This window comes from Excalfactoria chinensis, chromosome 6, assembly GCF_039878825.1.
Source record: "Excalfactoria chinensis isolate bCotChi1 chromosome 6, bCotChi1.hap2, whole genome shotgun sequence".
Classification (NCBI taxonomy): Eukaryota; Metazoa; Chordata; class Aves; order Galliformes; family Phasianidae; genus Excalfactoria; species Excalfactoria chinensis.
The window spans coordinates 31,864,080-31,883,166 of NC_092830.1; the positions used below are offsets into that span (position 1 = coordinate 31,864,080).

Consider the following 19,087-nt stretch of genomic DNA (forward strand, 5'->3'; position numbering starts at 1 on the left):
ATTCTGAGTTACATGTCTGCAATGCACTTAGTCCCAATAAGATCTAATATTAAGCAGGATCATTTTCCACTTATTTAACTGAGACAGTTCATGTTTCAGTCATACGAATGTACTGGTGACTTAGGGAAAAAAACTACACTGAGTGCATCACAATCACAGACATAAGGACTAACTTGATGTGGTACTTCCCACAAATCATCTGCAAGTCTTTAAAAAATTCTCTCTCATCTTGGATGCAAACACAGCATCTATAATGGATACAGAGGAAGCCAGTGGCAGAAATTGGAAGTTTACTTGCAGCTTCCAAGAGGCAAAGACACAGATAGCCTGTGTCATAATTCCTCTGACATTGTGTTTGATCCTGCAAAGCATAAACTATACATACAGTTACAGAGCTGTGCACACTATATACACTGTACACACTAATAAGCTTGCGGGATTACACAGCCCTACAATAGTTTCTTCCAGTATTAGTACTGTAAGGAAACACAGCCATGAACTCCTTAACAGTAGATTCTTTTTGCATACAAGAAATGCACTTACGGCCTCACACTTAACCACTTGAGTCCAAGCACTTCAGCAATTAAGCAGAACTGCATACATAAGCTCACCAGTCTATAGGATGGAGGTTCTTCCACCTCTCATCTTACAGCTGGGCAAATCAGTTAAGAAAGTGCTCAGTGCTGGAGGATTCTCAACTGTTATGCAAGTACTATGAAAACATCATAGCAGGTTTCAGAATAAGTACATGAGAGTGACTACACATATGTAGTAATAAGACATCTTGTGGAAAAGAGGAACAGGAAAGAAAGAAAAGCAGAATGTAGCAGTAACCTCAGAACATCTCATTTCATCTTGATTTTGGAAAGATTATGCTTTTCATTTAAAATGCCTTTGGAAAACAAAACAAAACAAAAAAATCTTAATAAAAATGCAGTTCAAAGAAACCTTCCTGAACAATAATCCCTGCCATAAAAATCCCTGTCATCCCTTACATAAAAAACAAATTTGCTGAAGAAACTCCCAAGGTAGTAGAACAAGGTTTCAGGGCAAAGCTGGAGCACTCATTTTCCAGGCATGGGAAACTCCTTGCATGTGATGGAAGCCAATTCACCAACTCAGGGGGTTGGTGGATTTACGGACCACACATGCAATAAAGACAGAGTTGTCAAGGGCAGAACACACAGAAAACACACAGCTCAAGATAAGGGTTACAGACAGCCTGCAGACTGTAATACTCTGAGGAGGTATCACATTTGAACTTACACTCCTCCCTCTCTACTGCTGGCCTTTGCCAGAGACTGTGCCCTGTGTTAGACAGACTCCTCCCATGCACTAGAAGTTAACTGCCACATTTTTCTCAACAATGAATACTGAGGACAGATCTCCTGGGATATCTGGGGCTCTGGTGTAGGACAGTGAATGGGAATGCAGGAACAAGCACAGAAGAGATAGTATCAGTGGGAAGGAGGGAGAGAAGCAGAATATGCTGAGCTCAGTGGATATATACAGAATCACTGGTGAAACATAATATGAAAAGAAGCTCTGAGGTTTTTTTTAATAATGAGGAAGTAGTTAAGGACAATGTCTCCCCATTACAGCCTTGAATTGCAACATTTATAACAACCAGACTAAAACTGGCCTTTTAGACTTCACAGAAAGCAGAACTAAACCTTCATGCTCTGGTAGCTAATAATGTTCCCTAGTACCGGAGAAAGGGGAATTTTCTGCTCACCACACAGAGGGGCAGTGCCCTCACTGCCTTCCCCACTATCTAAGAGGTTTTCACTGATGACAGTTTCTTCTGGCAAACACCTGCTAAAAACCTTTTGCACACTGAGAATGATTTAGACAACACAACACTGTCATCACACCCCTCTTCAAGTTCTCTCTTCTTGTCAGGCTTCCTCACAGAAAACAAGTATGTTGTATGAACAGGAGTCCGGGGTAAGAAGAGATACCTTGCCATTTGGTGCACTGAATTTCACTACTAGAAAGACAGCTTATCATAATTACACTAACCAACAAGGAAAGTGGCACTTATGTTTGTACCAGCAAACTTCAGAACGTTAAAAAAAATGAAGCCTACAGTAATGAATGAGGTTCAGTCCATACATTCAAAGTCTCTTCAAGTTACACAAGTGCACGTATTTCACAAAAGGACATGCAATATACTGCAAATCTGTATTAAGCTGCATTTGAATGCTGAGGTGAGATACCTCCTATTCAAAGGAATTTAGTGGGGAGAGAGAACTGAGTGCCTTCAGAAATCTTACTCCCACATTCTGAACTTTTAGAAGGACTGGGTTAGGGCAGAAGTTGTTTTATTTCCTCTTTGTTAAGTATCAGTACACAAACCAAGCTGTAACATAACCACGATTAGATCCAAGTTTTCCTAAGACTATTTAAACACTTGTTTTGGCCTATGCTGACAATGTAAACCAGCTACAGAAGTAGTCACTTAAATATATACACATACATTTATAGCAACTTTTCTGGTCTAAGAAAGCTAGAATAGCTGCTGGGAGCTATTCTGTTTGCTCCTCAACACAGGTACAAGAAGTACTGATTAGTGATGCTATTTTAAATAATCAGCGGAGCTGACAAAAGCAGAGATTAACCACTCATATCCAATGAAGTATTCTGGTATTTAACATTTTAGTATTAAAAAAACTGTCCTTCAATACAAACCTCTTCTTTTGTTTTCTTATTTTCTGCTCTAAGCTCTTCATATTCGCCAATAGCTATAAAAGAAAAATAAAGAAAAAGGTTAACATTGCAGCATCTCTTTTATTCAGATTAGCTTTCTACTTATTCATTTTAAAGATCTTCTGGCTATCTACACAGATTTTGAATAACTTCATTAATAGCCTACGGATGAACCAGACATCCTTTTAGAATTGAAGTAATTGGAAAGCATCTGAAAAGGATAGTAGCTCTCAAAACAATCAATTTTTGATCAATGGAAAGTTAAACAATCTTATTGACTGAGTTCAAAAATAACAAGGTGAATGCACTGGCTTGTAGACTCAAGCTTAAACCCGCAGTGGCTCAGGTTACAGATTAATGGCAGAAAAGGTGGTTAACACAACTCTGTTATACACAGATACGCATATGTACCTCAAGAAGAACTGATCACCTTATTTATTTAAATATTTTCTCACAGCAGAAGTCCCATGAGATGCTTTTTCCCTTTATACTCCATGAGGAAGACATAAGAAGACAGCATGATTTGTCCAAGATCACACAAGAACTTGGCTGCAGGGATCAGCAAGGAACGGCTCTGCCTCCGGGCTGCTGAAGGTCCCTTGTTTCAAATCAGTAAATGATGCACAGAAATAATCAGGGATATATAAAAATAAAAGGATGTTTTTCTGTGTGTGCCAGAACTGTTTTGGCCTTTAAGAAATTCTACCATTGCTCTGAAAAGTGTGAACACACCTTCAAAGTGCTAAAGAAACTAAGCGTGCTAGAAGGAAGCTCTTCAGTCCTTAAGAGGCATACTATACAAATAAAATGAGACATTATCCTACCTCTTATTCCAGCCCCTCAGTACCCACTTCTTCAAAATGTTCTCACATAAAAGAGGAAGTTACGCCAGCACACCAGTGTTATTTTAAGCCAACTTATGCAGAACTGGATAAAGGTTATTAATACATAGCTTTCAGACAATAGAGATGTTGTAAGGTAAGATGGTAAGAGAAACTTCATCTGAAGGCATGACCACTTAAAGTCTGATAGATGAGCCACCTGAAAACACACTATTCTTTTCTAGCTTTTCAATACCCCGATTTTTTGTTACACTGTGCACTGTTGCGATGTTTCTCTTCTCCCCTATCCCCAGCGTTTCAAAATCTATTGAAATAAAACAAAGTCAACTCACTCCTGAAAGCTGTGTCCAAGACATCACAGCTCTGCTTGCATTAAGCACAACTGCTACTCACACAGAAATATATCAAACATAGCAAACTCACATTATTATCTTCTCCGAGATCATTTTATTTTAGTAACATGGTTGCAATGTACAAGGAGTCTGGGAGACAGACTGCAGTTGCAGCTCCTCAGCCAGTCCCTCTAACACAGGGCTCTGGTGTGCCCAGACCAGGCACAGGGCCATAGCAAATCCTTGCTGCTAAGTTAACCTGAAAGCAACCATGCTGGTGTAGCTGCTCCAAGAACGAGCTCCTGAAGTAAAACAAAACACACTTCTTACACAGGAATGTAAAAGCTATGCCTCCTGATCACTGCTCTACTTTAAGCCATTTCTGTGCTCCTAACACCAGCGCTGACATGCAAGAAAAGGATGAAGTCTGTGTCTGCAGATACTGCTTCCTTGTACTTGGAAACTGATACCGTGTGCTCACTTAAAGGCCAACTCACATTTATTATGCAACGCTTTGTAAATGACTGAAAACTGTGAGTGCAGCTCTCATCTGCTCTGTGAACCAACAGTTCTGAAGTCATTAGCCCCTCAGGCCGGGACACAAAAACAAGCTCCCACAAAGTCAGGCAGACAGGAACTTACACAACCCTCCAGCAACCCATGCTAGCAGCTCACCTATGTGTGGCTGAGAATTGAACTGCAAGTTGGAGGAAGCCATTCCCTCTTCAGCTGCTGTTGTGGTAGAGCAGAACACATTCATCACGGAATGAGAACATGAGTGGAAAGTTGGTGGATCTTGTAATTTTTAACGACGGAGGTTGTGTGGGTTAATTAGATAGAGGAGATTTTATACAAACCTTCTCAAAGTTTAATGTTCAACAGAGTTCTGAGGCTACCTCTGAAAGTGTCACGAATCTAATCAGTGAATCTAATCAGCGACTAGACGTCACTTCATGATGTAGAACTCAGAGTTTTTAGCCCTAAAAACATTTTTGGAAGAAAAAGCATCATTATCACTTTTCCCTTGATTGACAAACCATAGGCAAGTCCTGGTACAACAGCATCTAACTCCTCTGTAGAAGCCAGACAACTTTTTCTCCTTACTCTACGAAGGCTCCCACACTGCGTATCCTTGACAATGGCATCTCAGCATCCTAAATCTTACACCTCACATTGGCTCATTCAGATCATGCTATACTTACATTACCCTGCAAACAACAATTAGCGATGTGCAAAACAAACAAGGGAAGATGCCACGCTAAAAAGATGCTACTGAAATTCTAGAGCTTTACATCATTTTCTCCAAGGACCAGCACTGTAACGCACATGGATTGTAAAATTCCTAGTCTGCATCCACTCACCTCCCCTGAACCACCTTACTAAATACCTGTCACATACCTTGGAACACTGCCACTGCCTGACACTGATTTCAGTTTAACAGACTTATCCCTGATACGCAGTAGTGTGTTGGAAATAATGTGGCAGGATATAAATTCCTTTGCTGCAGGCTAACCATGCGGACTGAGGTGCAATGCTATAAGTTGATTTCAACACCAAGGAAACAAACATTTTGTGAAGGAAAAAGAACAGAATATTCTTGGCTACAGCTCCCAACCCACGCAAAATGTACTCCCAGCCAGCACTGATTTTCAACTAGCCTGAACCTGGATTTACTAACAGAAGATGCGTCACCTCAATTAGTTGATTTATATATTTACATACGTGTTATGTTAAAAAGCACTTGTTACTCTTTTGACCTTGTTTTACTAACAAGCATGTAATGATTATAATTTACACTGAACAACAGAAAAGACACCTGCATGTATACACAGTGAGACTTCCCAGCCTTTTATTAAGACAAACAAAAAAACCCACCACCTTCTAAAGCTGCATATTAAAAACCACAAATAAGAAAATTCTACACTCATATACTTCAGCATTTGTACTGCAAACCAGAGTGGCCTTCAAGTAGATGGAGAGCCCTTCCATGTCAAATCAGCCTATAATGCCACTTCAGCATTCCAGACTTACTCAATCATAAAAAATAAGCAGTGTACAAGGAAAGCACATGTCACTCCAACTACCTGTCCTTCTGCGCTGCAGGCTGGGCATGTATTTACTGGTGCAGGCAAGAGCCAAAGCTTGCAGTGCAAAAAGCAATCCTAATGAAGTTGCTGTGTTGGTAGCAGCAAATCCACAATTGGCCTTTGGCAGCTTTGGACACCGTGAGGGGGAGAATCATCCCTGACAGGGAGAGCACAAGAGAAGCTCCATCAGGCTGGCTTCTGCCACACTGCTTATCCCAGAGTACCTGGAAAATGAAGAGTCAGACCAAATCTGTTGCTATCAGAGAGGTGGTTTGAACAACAATCTCCTGACTAGCCATGTGTGCAGAAGACCTATGAACTGCTCCCAGGAATAAAAGCACTGGCCAGAAGGACTGGATTTTTCTGTTGTTCCCAATCTTACAGTCAAAGATCCCTTCCATTAAGCCCAGGCAACCTCTCTTCCAGCAGGACATGGCATGGCATTGGTAGTTTCAGCCACGTACAAACTACATGATTCAATTAGCAAACACTTTGCTGTATCCTGCACTGCATCCTGGGAGTCCCACAGCTCCATGGAAAACAGAAAGGGAAATTAAACATACCACAGCCTGATAAAGCCCAATCGTTAAGCTTATATCAAACAATTTGCCTTCACAACTTTCTGAGAAGAAAAAAACAAAACAGATAGTGTTGCACCAAAAAGCTGAAGCAGGAAACAGTGTTTAACAAATGAAGAAAACACTTACACATGATGGGGTCTGCTGGGGAAATGATGGCTTCTGCTTACAGAAACTCAAAACCACAGATATATTCCCTAAAGAAGGGAATGCAGAAGCCAACAGGACATCCCAACTGAATAAAGAAATCCCTGTGGCCATAAAAATTACCTTTCTGCCACAAAGAGTAAGTTTGTGTGATCACAGCAAGAGCTTGTCATTAACACATATGTAGTACTCTAAATGTGATCAGGAGTTCGTGGCAGGTGAAGCGCTTACATAACACATAACTCCCAATGTTGTGGTTGATGGCTGCTGTCTTCAGCTGAACAAAGCCATGACACAGCTAAAGGTGCTTCTTTATGAGCAAAGTTTCAGCAGCATCAATAAAATCAAAGAGAAACATGGCAACATACCTGCTTTATCTAATCAAGCCACCTCAGAAAGCTATTTTTCATACAGAATGAAAATTAAAATAATACTTCTAAGGCTTAAATATCATTGATACAGAGATCATGTTTCTCCACAACGTTCACCTTAAACTTGGCAACAGAGCAAGCTGAAGTACAAGCAGTGTCAAATATCCAGGTCTAATCCACAGGACCTGGAAAATTCAGCATGGGTGAAAGATAAGCCTATCATGCTCACGGACAGTTTCAGTGTCCTTGTCTCTGTACAGAGCTGTGCCAAACAGCCAAGTGAATTTGTCCAGACACCAGTCAGTGTCACAGCTGCCACTGAGAATTGCACAGCAGCCACCATACCTGCCTCAGGTGCAATCTGCTGACCTTGGTAAGGGAAATAAAGCAGCACCGGGACGTTTCTGCAATCAGCCACGTACACAACTGCTGCCCTCTCCACCTACCCAGCCAGCACAGCTACCTGGCATCACATCCAGGATGTTTCTCAACACCAGAAAAACACACTGAATTCAGGCTACCAAGAGAATGTGTTTGAACTGAAATCAATGCATGTAATCCAGAAATCTGACAACAGACCATAACACCGCAATAAGCTGAAGCCACATACCACTTTGAATGCAATAAACACTGGACTCCTGAACAGTACATACACCTTATATACACCCTAGAAGCAGCAAAGAGGAAAATTACTTGGTTTTTTTTCTTCCTCTTTCCAACCCTCTCTGGGCTCTTTACAAAGGACACTTCAGCCCCACCAGTTAACACCATTTAACTGCAGCATGGCAGCATAACGTGCTGGTTTCCATCTAAAACAATTCAACATCAAAAAGTAAACATTTGGGGGACATCTATCATGAACAGCAGGATCTGCCTGTTAGTTTCTATTTCAACAGCTTAAGAGGATCTACGGTATTCAAGTTACAGCGTCCCTCCTTTGAACTAACTCATGAAGTCCCATAAAGTTTCTTTAGACACTAAAAGACACCCAGTCTACCTGAGCAGAAGACTCAGACATCAACATTGAAGTCAATGAGAAAACTCAAAGCAATTTCAATATGTTGGGATTTCTGAAGAATAACCATTCTAACAAGTCAGAATCCAGCTGGGACAACCAAAAAGAAAACATTCACGACTCAGATGAGTGATAACTAAGCCCAGTGACTGCCACCTGTTTAACCAGGCAAGACAGAAACTTTTCTAGACCACTTTGGTTTGGAAGCAGGTTGACTAGTGAAAATACAGGCTACCTTTTGAGCATCCAACTTTTTTCCTTGCCCATTCTTAGCAGCAACACAGTGTGTTCCAGTATTTCAGGACCTGAGCCTTCATCAGGCTGAAGCACTGAACTTCCCTACAAAAGCACTGAGCAGTGACTCACACAGGGAACCCAAACAGCTCTCCATTCATTTAAACCGGAACTACCAAGGCTCCACAGAAACTCGTGGCATATCAGGACTAGCCCCGGGCTGTATCACCGGGAAGTTCACGTGCTGATTAGGAGAGGAGCAGTTTCATGGGCTGGTTTAGCACCTCCTGCCACACACAACAGAGCAGGGACACGGAGTTTTGAAACAGCAAGGATCTTCTCATGAAACAGCCCCTGCAGGAAGCCCATCACAGCCACGTTTTCATTTCTCCATGCCTCGGCACTCCTGTCGAGTTCCTCTTCCAAAGGGAAGAGGACAGACTGACACCGTGGGAGGTCACGCTGACACCCAGCTGTCCCTATGGGCGCCCAGCCCGCAGGCTACACGCGAGGCAGCAGCACCCAGACACGTGCCGCGCTCCTCGCCCTCGGCCGGCCCTGCTCCATCACTCACTCGATGCCCACCCTGACAGCACACAAAACCGACAGGTGCAGAGAGGCGAGGCAACAGGGACCGGCACTGACAAGGGGCAGAGTCGCAACGTGCCGGCGCCCGTATCCGAGACTGTTTTTATTCCCCCAAAAAGGGGCCTGGAATCGAGCGGGGCCGGGGGCCGCCCAGGCCGCACCGCCCGCCGCCAGCCCCACGCCGCAGGCCGCGCCCCGGCCCCGCGCAGCCCCCTCACACCGCCGCCTCCACCCCTCCCTGCGGCCGCGCTCCGAGCTCCGCGGCGGCCGAGGGAAGGAGGGAGAGCCGGTCCGCCCAAAGCCGGCCGGAGGCGCCGCCCGTCCCTACCTCGGTCCTTCAGGCTGGCCAGCAGCTCCAGCTGCTTCTCCTCGTCCGAGCTGTTCATCCTGGCCCGCTCCGCCTCACCTCGCGCGGCTGCACCTGGCAGCGTTCGGGCGGCTCTCGTAGCCCCGGGGCGCGGCGGGCGCGGCGAACGGCCCGGCCCGCTCCGCTCTGCACATGCCCAGACTCCCGCGGCGCCCCAGTGAGCATGTGCGGGGTGCGGCGGCTCCGCGCCCCGGGCTGTGCGCGGCCACCTTCGTGACGAGCGGCGGCCGTGCGGCCCCCTCTGAAGCCACGCCGCGACCCCCGGGGTCCTGAGGGGTGCGAAGGCGGCGGGGAGGTCGCCCGGAGGCAGTCGGTGTGCTGCTGCTCTGCGTGGGGTCGAAAATGCGCTCGAGTCTCTGAGCAGAGGAAACCTGCGTTCTCGTCATGTTCGCCGTGTCCTGGCTGGTACAGAGGCCAGGAGGGAAGCGCTCCTGGGCAGAGAAAGGGACTTTAATGAGCGCTTGTACACCGTTCGCAGAGAGCAGCATTCCCAGAGATTCCAGAAGCAGCTGCGGGGCAATTCCAGCGTCCAATGCAGACAGAACGTTGGGACAGTATCAGGTTTTGGTGGAGATCGTGCTCCGTTTGCCTGTGAAGAGCACATTTGTTCTATCCAGCAATCCCAGAGAGGGAAAGGAGAGGATCTGGCAGTGAGCATAGTATCACAGAATCGTTTGAGTTGCAGGGGACCTTTAAAGACTGTCTGGTCTAACTCCTTGCAATGTATGGGGACACCTACAGCTCCATCAGGTGCTAAGAGCCCCATCCAGCCTGACCTTGGGTGTCTCCAGGGATGGGGCATCCACCACCTTTCTGGGCAACCTGTGCCAGTGCTTCACTGGCCTTATTGTGAAAAACTTCTTCCTTATATCCAGTCTAAATCTCCCCTCTTTCAGTTTGAAACCATTTCCCCTTGTCCTATCACAGCAGACCAAAGTGATCTCTCTCTGATTCTATCCCTGTGCTGAAGCAGTGACCCTACCAAGCTCCTCTGGATCCTGGCATGCATTCACTGCATGCATTCACTGCAGAGTTTGTTTCTACCCCATTGTTTTTTTCTTTGCTGAACTTTAGAAACTAAAGTGAAAAGTTTGAAATGAAATTGCTGTCTCTGTTGGTAACTAACCAAATGCTGTGAGACTCGTGATTCATAATAGACAGTGCTAGGATAAATCTGAAGTTGAGCTCACTTTTAAAAACCTCTTCTCAGTCACACTGGAGCTGCTCACAGTAGCGGCCCACTGAACCGCAGCAGTCTTCAGATTCATTCTTTAAGCACTGGCAAAGGCAAAGCTTTTCCATCTCCTTCCTTGGCAAGCGCCTGTAGCACACCACGGCATCCAGAAAACAGAACATCGCCCCAGACACGGTGACCTTAGTTAGATCTGTGAAAGAAAGAAGAAAAAGCTTCACTAGGAATTGCTGCTCAGATTTCCTGCCTCTTTCTTACCTGACTGCATCCCGGATTCTTCTTGATTCAGTAAACCTTTAAAAAACAACCAGATGTGTTGTTATTCTGTAGTGTTATCTGTCCTAGACCTGGTTAATAACACATGTAATGGTGCCCTGGAAAGGAGTCAGGAGCCCACGTGAGCTGTAGTGGTGCAATATGCTCAGGTACAGCTACTGAGGCCACGTGGGGAAGTTCAGAAGCTAGTCAGCTTCTTTGGAACTAGTCAGCATAAAATGCATTTAACTCCTCTAAAAGTGAAGTTATAAATCCACGCTCCTGCAGGCAGCCATACTCAGAGAAGGGGAAATTATGCTGGAAAGCAAAGGCTCTGTAGCAGCTGTGGGAAGCAGCGTGCAAATAATAACAGACATGCTGCCCGTGAGATGCTGCAGTAGAATGGGATGTTCACTAACTACAGGCAAAAAATTCTCCCATGGTATCAACAAGATCAAAACAACGATACTATAATCCAGCTCTTCAAAAGGTGGCACAGAGTCCTTTGTAGAAAAAGCAAAATAGGGGGAAAAAAAAGTGCTACGAGGCTTGAAAAGAGGGACTCCAAACTGTTGATCTTTTTTAATTGAGAAAACAGGAAGCAAATTATTGGATTATGTTAATTTCACGGGAGAAAATCCTTGGTACTTGAGGGCTTTTTGGCTTAGTGGAAAAGACTCAACCAGAATCCGTGTCTGCAACCAGAAGCTGAACATGAAGGCTACAAATAGGATTATACATCAATAAATGCATCCATTTTGAGTAACACAGAGGTCTTATTTAAGTCTTCAGAGTTCTGGGCTGACCTTGATTTCAAACAGCCCCCACTTTAAGACAGAGCAGTTTTGCCAGTGTTTTGAATTGTAGCATCCTTCCTTGGGCTGCCCGTTGGCTTCCCTTCAGCCACAGGTTTCATTCCAAATTCCCCATCCCTTTGCTGATATCACCCTCTCTATTCCCAGACCAATCTTTCATACAGCACTATAGTAGGATTTGCAAGAGAACCATTGTATAGAGCTGCACTGTGCCAAGACGCCGGGCATCTTCATCTTGCAACAATGTTCTGTCTGTTGTGTGCTGTCAGAACAGAGCATAAAATCTCTTTGATTTCCACAGAGACAGTAAAGCAATTCTTCCATTATTTTATTTATTTATTCAAATTAAAGTATTATGGGTCAAAAACATTTCCCTTCCATAATTTCAATATTGCAGCTTCAGCATGGTTCTTATTCACTTTGAACTAGGTCAAGTTACAGTACCTTGAAAAGCAAGCATTTAAAGCATGATGTCTTTGTTACAGACCCTTCTGGTTGCAATAGCAGGTAGGATGAAAGCCACACTGACATCGTTCTTCAAAGGTGTTAATGAATCATTAATTGCCAGACAAGCTTACTTTTTTTTTTTCAAGTTAGCAGACTACAGAGAAATTAACTCTTGCTGAATTTGCTAATTCACAATTCTTCACAAGTGCTTCCTTGGATCATGAATTCAGTTCATTGTTTCCAAGTTATTTTAAATAAGAGATAGCTCACTTTACCCATACTATTCTGTGTTGTAATATCTATATCATGTTTTGACAGCAGATGCAGTAAACCATTGAGGCCATAAAAAAGCTGGCACAAGCAATACAAGCATCCAGCATGGGATTTCACAATGTTTACATAGAGATCAGGTAGTTATTGCTTCCTGTATGAGAGAAGGAGAAGCGGGATTGTACTTTGAACATAAATAGCCAGTCTGTCATAGCACTTCAATAGTATCACTTCTTTGTTAAATCAGGAAGCTAAGGCTGAATGTGTTCAAAAACTTGTCCAGTTCCCAAGCAGTAACCAGCACTGGGATGAGGGAGAAAACCCCGGATTAGGTCACTTTCTGCTGGAAAACCCGTGTCAGTGAATGACACCATAGCTATCCGTATCCTTGTGGAGAGGAAAATTCAGATGGATTCACCATTGTCTTTCAGTTTTACCCCACTGTACCATTTCTTCCAAGACCTGGAATAGTTTTATCACAGACTGTGCATGGCTTTGAGAACCACAGCTGATAACCACTAGGGAAAGGCTAGAGGCACTTTAGAAAGTGGGATTCAAATTCAGGTCCTGTTCAAGTGGAGCAGTAATTTAAGCTGGGTATCATTATACACAGTTCTATACTAATCTACACATTAACTATTCTATATATGCAACAATAAGTGCATCATTTCTGGAAGTTACACTAAATTGAGGCAACATATGGCTGCAAACAAAAGACAAATACTGGAATATAAGTACATATATAAGACACACGGTAATTTCTTCGTGCTGAGCTCTGGGACATCAGAGAGAACAGCATGTTAGCTTCTAATGGCATGCTTCAAATGGAAACACAGGCCAGCTAAGGAGACTCAGCAAGAAAAAATAAGGGTGCATTTGGGGAGATTATTTGCTGTAGATGAAACTGAGAGAAAAAAAATAATAATATATAGTAATAGACTACTGCAAAATTGTTAATAATCTGTTCTCAGTAATCATTGGATTGGAGAATTTGTGCAGGTTTTAAACTGTAAGGAGGGAGACAAGGGGCTGGGTATTAAAAAAGGGTTTTCTTAGTGAAAGCACTGGAACAGGCTACAAACAAAGGGAAAAGTGAAGTCTCCAGAAGCCTCTAATGGGACTATATGACCCGTATGCTCTGCCACCCTGATAAGGTCTGTGGGTGATGGGGCTGAGAACAAAATATCACACCTTTGTGTCTGGTTTCCATCATCCACACCAAAGCTAATATCATGAAGAGATCTTTCCAGCATTTCACAATTTCCTATCTCCATGCAGATTTGCACAGACGCCTCAACCAGTGATTGCCTCTAAGTTACAAGAGGGATAGGAGAGAGAACTAGAGCTGAATGATAGCAGCTCTTTTCCTGCTGAAGGTTAAGATCATCCAGTCCAACCCCAACCCACCCCCATAACCACATCTCTCTGTGCCACATCTCCACAGTTCTTGAAAGCCTCCAGGGTCGGTGACTACCCCAACTTGCTGGGCAGCCTGTGCTGTTTTATTACCTCTCTTTCTGAGAAGCAATGTTTCTTAATATCCAATCTGAACCTCCTCTGGTACAAGCTGAGGTCATTACTTTCTGTTCTATGAGAAAGAAGGGAGCATGGACCTTCTGTGACTGTCACTGCATTCTCTCAGTCTCTTCTAGAGCCATGACATCCATCCATCTCTGCAAAGCCTAAATGAATTCTTGTCATGGCACAGCTGAGGAGAGCTGCCCTATGGATACCACTGTGGCTACAGGCTGAAGTTACCCTCAGGGCACGACTGCAGCCATATGTTAATCACTTTACAGCAGACATATTTCAGGGGAATAGGGAGAGAATAGGGACAAGGTGAAATAAACTACACAATCACTGCATAGATAAGCAATAATTAATAAGCTCCATTAAAAATGAAATGAAAATAACTATTTGAGTACATAATTGACACGATGAATAAGACTAAGCAGATAATCTGCTGAAATAATGTATATTTTTTCATCAAACAAATCAGTGCTGAATAACAGCTAGCATAATGTATCTGGGTAAATATGAGCATTTCATGTTCCCCTAAGATGACAACTAACTAATCAACACACATTCAAACCAAAGTACAACTATGATTACAAATAAAAACCCCAGATAATATGGATTCATTTGAAAAACATAACCATTTGATTAGAGATAAAGGCATGATCTTTCCTAGTTCCTCCCTCCTAGGATGGCGGTCATGTCTACGCACAAAAAAAGGCACAAACTGATTGGAGAATAAATCAGAAGATAAAGTATTTAGCATGGCATTTTCAAATACTTTAATTGTGTTGTAATTAACAATGCTGCAAATTGAATTTACAGCCATAAAGGATAACTAGGCAACTTACAGCAACCTGCCCTTCGTAGCAGTACACTCTGCTTTATGGATGCTCACTTCACTGAATTTGGATGAAATCGGTGCTCCCTTTATCTACAAGGACAGACAGGAGGTGACGTTCTCCCACTGAGATGCGAACACCTGCCAACGAATGCAAAGACACATATTTAGAGAAAGCAAATAGCTAAGAAGTGATTCACTATGTTCCCACCCACAAAACAAGAGATCCCATTTGCTCCCAGCGTGTCAGGGACAAATACCATGCTTCTGGAAAGCAAGAAAGTGACTCAGTCTCCAGATCTCTCTCCTGATGTATGGGACCCGGCTTCACCAGTATTACACTGGGGAGGCTGTAATTACCTCCAGTAGTTATTGCAGTGTCTCTTATTCACTTCTCTGAAGTATTTCCCTGGTGTATTCCATCACTCTTTAGACAAAATGGACCATTAGAGTAGAGATTAAGGTATGCATGAGAATATTGTGGCAATAAACTTTTTGTTGTGCTCTACAGCATCACAAATACTCTTTTTTGAATATCATAGAAACACAGAATATCCCAAGCTGGAAGGAACCCAGCAGGGTTTTATGGGCTCCTGAAGTTCAGCAAGGGAAAGTGCAACATTGTGCATTATGGAGGAGCAACCAACCCCACACACTAGTACCTGCTGGGCACCATCCAGCTGGAAAGTAGGTCTCCAGAGAAGGCCCTGAGCATCACAGTGGACAACAAGTAAAACATGAGCAAGCAATGTGCCCTTGCCACAGAGGAGGGTGCTGGTATCCTGGGCTGAATCAGGAGCACAGTGCAGAAGTTCCAATTATGAGACCTCTAAACAGTTGCAGTATTTTACCTGTCAGGCTGTTTAATGACAGTAAGTGACAATAGAAAACAAGTTACCTTTCTGTCCTGGGAAGAAGGTGTGATCTACCAGCTTGGGTGAAAAAATAAATAAATCTTAGTCACATAATCTTAGGTAAGTATCTCTTAGCCCATACACTGACTGCTGAACAAGGACAGAATTAGATTTCAGCAAGCATAGATGTTTACCATGAGAGCAATCATAGGGAAAGAACACACCAAAAGCTAATGAAGTGTCTCTGAATAAGAGTTATTCCACACTAAGTTACTCCAGGAGTTGATAATGCTGTTTTAGACCTTGTTCTTTGGTAAACAGCTAACATCGTGTCAGGCAAAATAAAATCAGTTAGTTAGAAACTTACATTACTATACAACAGTCAAGGTCCCTTGGTAGTGATCACAGACATGTTAATAACCCTTTCATTATGCACGGCTTTTGAATTCAATACCACTGTTGTTTTGCTTGCATCCTTATTACAGCGCTCTGTAAAGTTACTTTCATAATTAATTTCTTCAGGAAGAACAATTCATTTCACTTATAAGCAATTTTGCAGCTTATGAGAAATAACCCAATGCCCTGCTTCCTCAATGCACTTTCCATCAAGTATTTATGTGCAACTGGAGCCACTCTGCCTCCCTCTCTCTCTCATCTCCTCTCAGCTGAACTTTACATAGACCTCAACAGTAGTTGATGCTTTTGTTCCCACTGCAGACTTGACCATTTTCTGGTGCCTGCACTACCTCCATTTTCACTACATAATTAGGGTCAGATGCTAGTTCGGTGAATTAAAGAGCATTTGGGCTCTCCTTCCAACAAGCCCTTCTACTCCCTTCTTGCAAAACAAAGCTGTCACATGCATTCTTTAGATGGTGTTGGATTACATTACACCACTTGACCTCACTTGCTATGCTAAGATAATTATGCCAGGTATTTTGCTGATAAAAATCACCGTGGCTTTAATGTATGCTATAGAGCTCTATTAATTCACTCCAGTAGAAAAATCAGGCACTTTGTAAGAATTTAGGGCCAGAGACAGTACTTCAAGTTGACATAAAGGTTTTCACCAAGTTAACTAGCACGTCTGGAAGTCCTTCAACAAGACAGAAATAAAGGGACCAAGGAACAAGCAAACTTACTTCCACAGAGCTATCAGGCAAACTTTCTCCCCCATACCCAACCATTCATCATCACGTGGAAAAGAAATGTACATCCTTTCCAACAGGGTTAATTTTTGCTGATATGCCATACCATGGGGCAGCTGCCATCATATCCTCAAGCACTGTTACTGGCAATGGTGTAATGGATCAAATCCATTCTTTTGCAATAGATGTCCGAAGAAGTTTGTTCTGGGACTGAGCCTAGCCCAGAGTGTTTGTTGGCATGGAGGAGGGCTCCCTGCTATTGGCACCTTTGTGGAGCAGCTCATTCCTCAAAGCCCTCAGCCACCCAAATGAACTTGTTGCATGAGTTGGCTGGAGCCCATGGTTTGCCCTGTAACTTCTCGGTCTCACATGGCCTTTCCAGATCTGCAGCAAGAGGTTATTGCAAGCTCTTTCTTGGAGTCCAAAGCTGCAAACAGAGTGTGAACAGGGGAACCATGGCCCTGTGCATAGCACTTTAGCCAGCAGACCATGATACTGACCATACCATCCCCATCCAAACAGAAGAACTCCTTAGAGTGAACAGTTGATGTAAAAACCTTGCTCAGCATGCCAAGATTAGTTTTTATTAACCACCTGGCTTTAAAATTATTAATTTCAACCTATTTTAACAAAGTGAAGTCTACTGCATTTCTTGGGTCATAGAATTCTATTTATATCACCAGAAGTAATGTGTATCATTTTCTCACTGTCAGCACTTTTATTTGGTATATAGATCCTGCACAGCAGCTTATTAAGGTGGATGGAAAATCCTGCATTAGCTACATCTCTAGGTCTGATCAAAAGATTCAGGGTATTTGTTACACTTTTTAAACCAGCTTCTTTCTTTTCTGCATATCACATACATGCTTACTCATGTATAATAAATTACCATAGAACTGCACAAAAACACTGTTTTAATGCAAAAATGGAGGAAGACTGAGAAAAAAAAAACTACATCATGCCAAACAAGTGCAATGCAGTAATCTAATAAAGCAGTGTTATCGCAAGGTGAGTTGTTTTGTTTCAGCTGAGTGCTTGAAATGCAATCTAATGTCTCGGTGGAAATGGCTGAAAGAAACAACAGATGTCTCAAATTTTTGCCTTTCATGTCTTATTAAAGTCAAGAGAAGTTGGAAGGGCAAAAGAGGGGTTAATAATTTTTCCTTTCTCTAGAAGTTCCTATGAGCACCACCTAGAATAACACGTGGCAATAACTAAAAGACAAAGAACAATTTAGATGATGATAAGCATTAATAAATCAAAAGGTTCCTTGGGAACATTATTCCTAAGGATAAAAGGTAGAAAGAAGCAGAAAAATTGTACTAGCTGTTTGTCTGAATAAAGCAGCACTGTCCCTACAGCCTACTTCAAACTTCAAGTTGAATGTTTGCAGCAGAGCTTCCCACTACCATCGTCTGAGATGGAGACATCTACTTTCATAGACTCACCATGTTGTCTTGCAAGTGAATGAGCAACTATTGCCATTGTTGACTGCTCAACAGGAAATATTAGAACTTGCTTCAGACTGCATTGACAGACACTTACACCACATGTTAGAATGCCAAGCAATCCCCATATCCCTACCTCTATTATTTTCTCCTTTTGCTGCTTAAGGAAGATAAGGATACAGTTCACACTGGCCATACGAAGAGACTCCTGATAAGATGAAGATGCTTTGAGAAAGCTTACATGCAAAACAACCCAAGCGATGTGGGCAGTGCAATGAGGACGTGCTGCAGGGCCCGCAGTGCCATTCCCACGGTGGCTCCTGCAGGATGCTGCTTCCATCACTGCTACTGCACACTCATAGGCAAAGGGCCAAGCATTAAACTCTGAATCATCACCAGCTGCATACAGAAGCGCTCAACAAAGCATTAAGGAAGGGATGCTGTTGCCAGAGATCAGGCCGTTCTGTCGTATAAGCCACTTAAAGATGACGTGCAGAAGTCTGTCTGAGATACTAAATAATCACCCTGCTTCTGCATTCCTGAGCTGAAGTTCTGGAGAGGAGATCACACAAAAGAGCTTAGCTTTGATCTTAAAAATGTTATGCTTCAAATAAAGAAACTGAAGAGACAGCATTCACTTCATTTCCTGGTTGTTTGAAGGCCTAGACCTAAATGTGTAGACACTGATGGGCTGTGCTGATGCTAAGTGCCTCTGAAAATCAAGGAGAAAAAAATAAAGTGAATCATTCAGTGAATGATCTCATAGGTAATTCCAAAGGCTATAAACACAACAGGGGTTGGGTTGGTGGGCATTGTACTGCAGCCAGACTTTACAGAGGGCCACATAACTATTTAAAACCCTTTAATACACTTATTTTTTTTATACTTCCTACAAAGGTACATCACTGCTTATGTACAGATGTATAGGAATCAAAACATTTCTGTATGTGCTAAAACTGCTTTCAGACTAAATAAAAAGCAGGTCTTTTTGTGCCAGGTATATGTTAATATAAGGGTTAGCTTATCTTTGTT

At 42.9% G+C, this 19,087-nt stretch overlaps 1 protein-coding gene across 1 annotated transcript in view; it reads right to left on the minus strand.

Moving 5' to 3' along the window:
- The window catches only part of SHTN1 (shootin 1), a 54,216-nt gene extending 44,804 nt beyond the window's left edge, over positions 1-9,412 (minus strand). The window contains exons 1-2 of the mRNA XM_072340634.1: positions 9,232-9,412; positions 2,692-2,744 (exon numbers count right to left, since the gene is read on the minus strand). Coding sequence (XP_072196735.1) covers positions 2,692-2,744; positions 9,232-9,289 — 111 coding nt within the window. The 5' untranslated portion in view covers positions 9,290-9,412. The remainder of the gene's footprint in view (positions 1-2,691; positions 2,745-9,231) is intronic.
- Between the last annotated feature and the right edge of the window lie 9,675 nt (positions 9,413-19,087).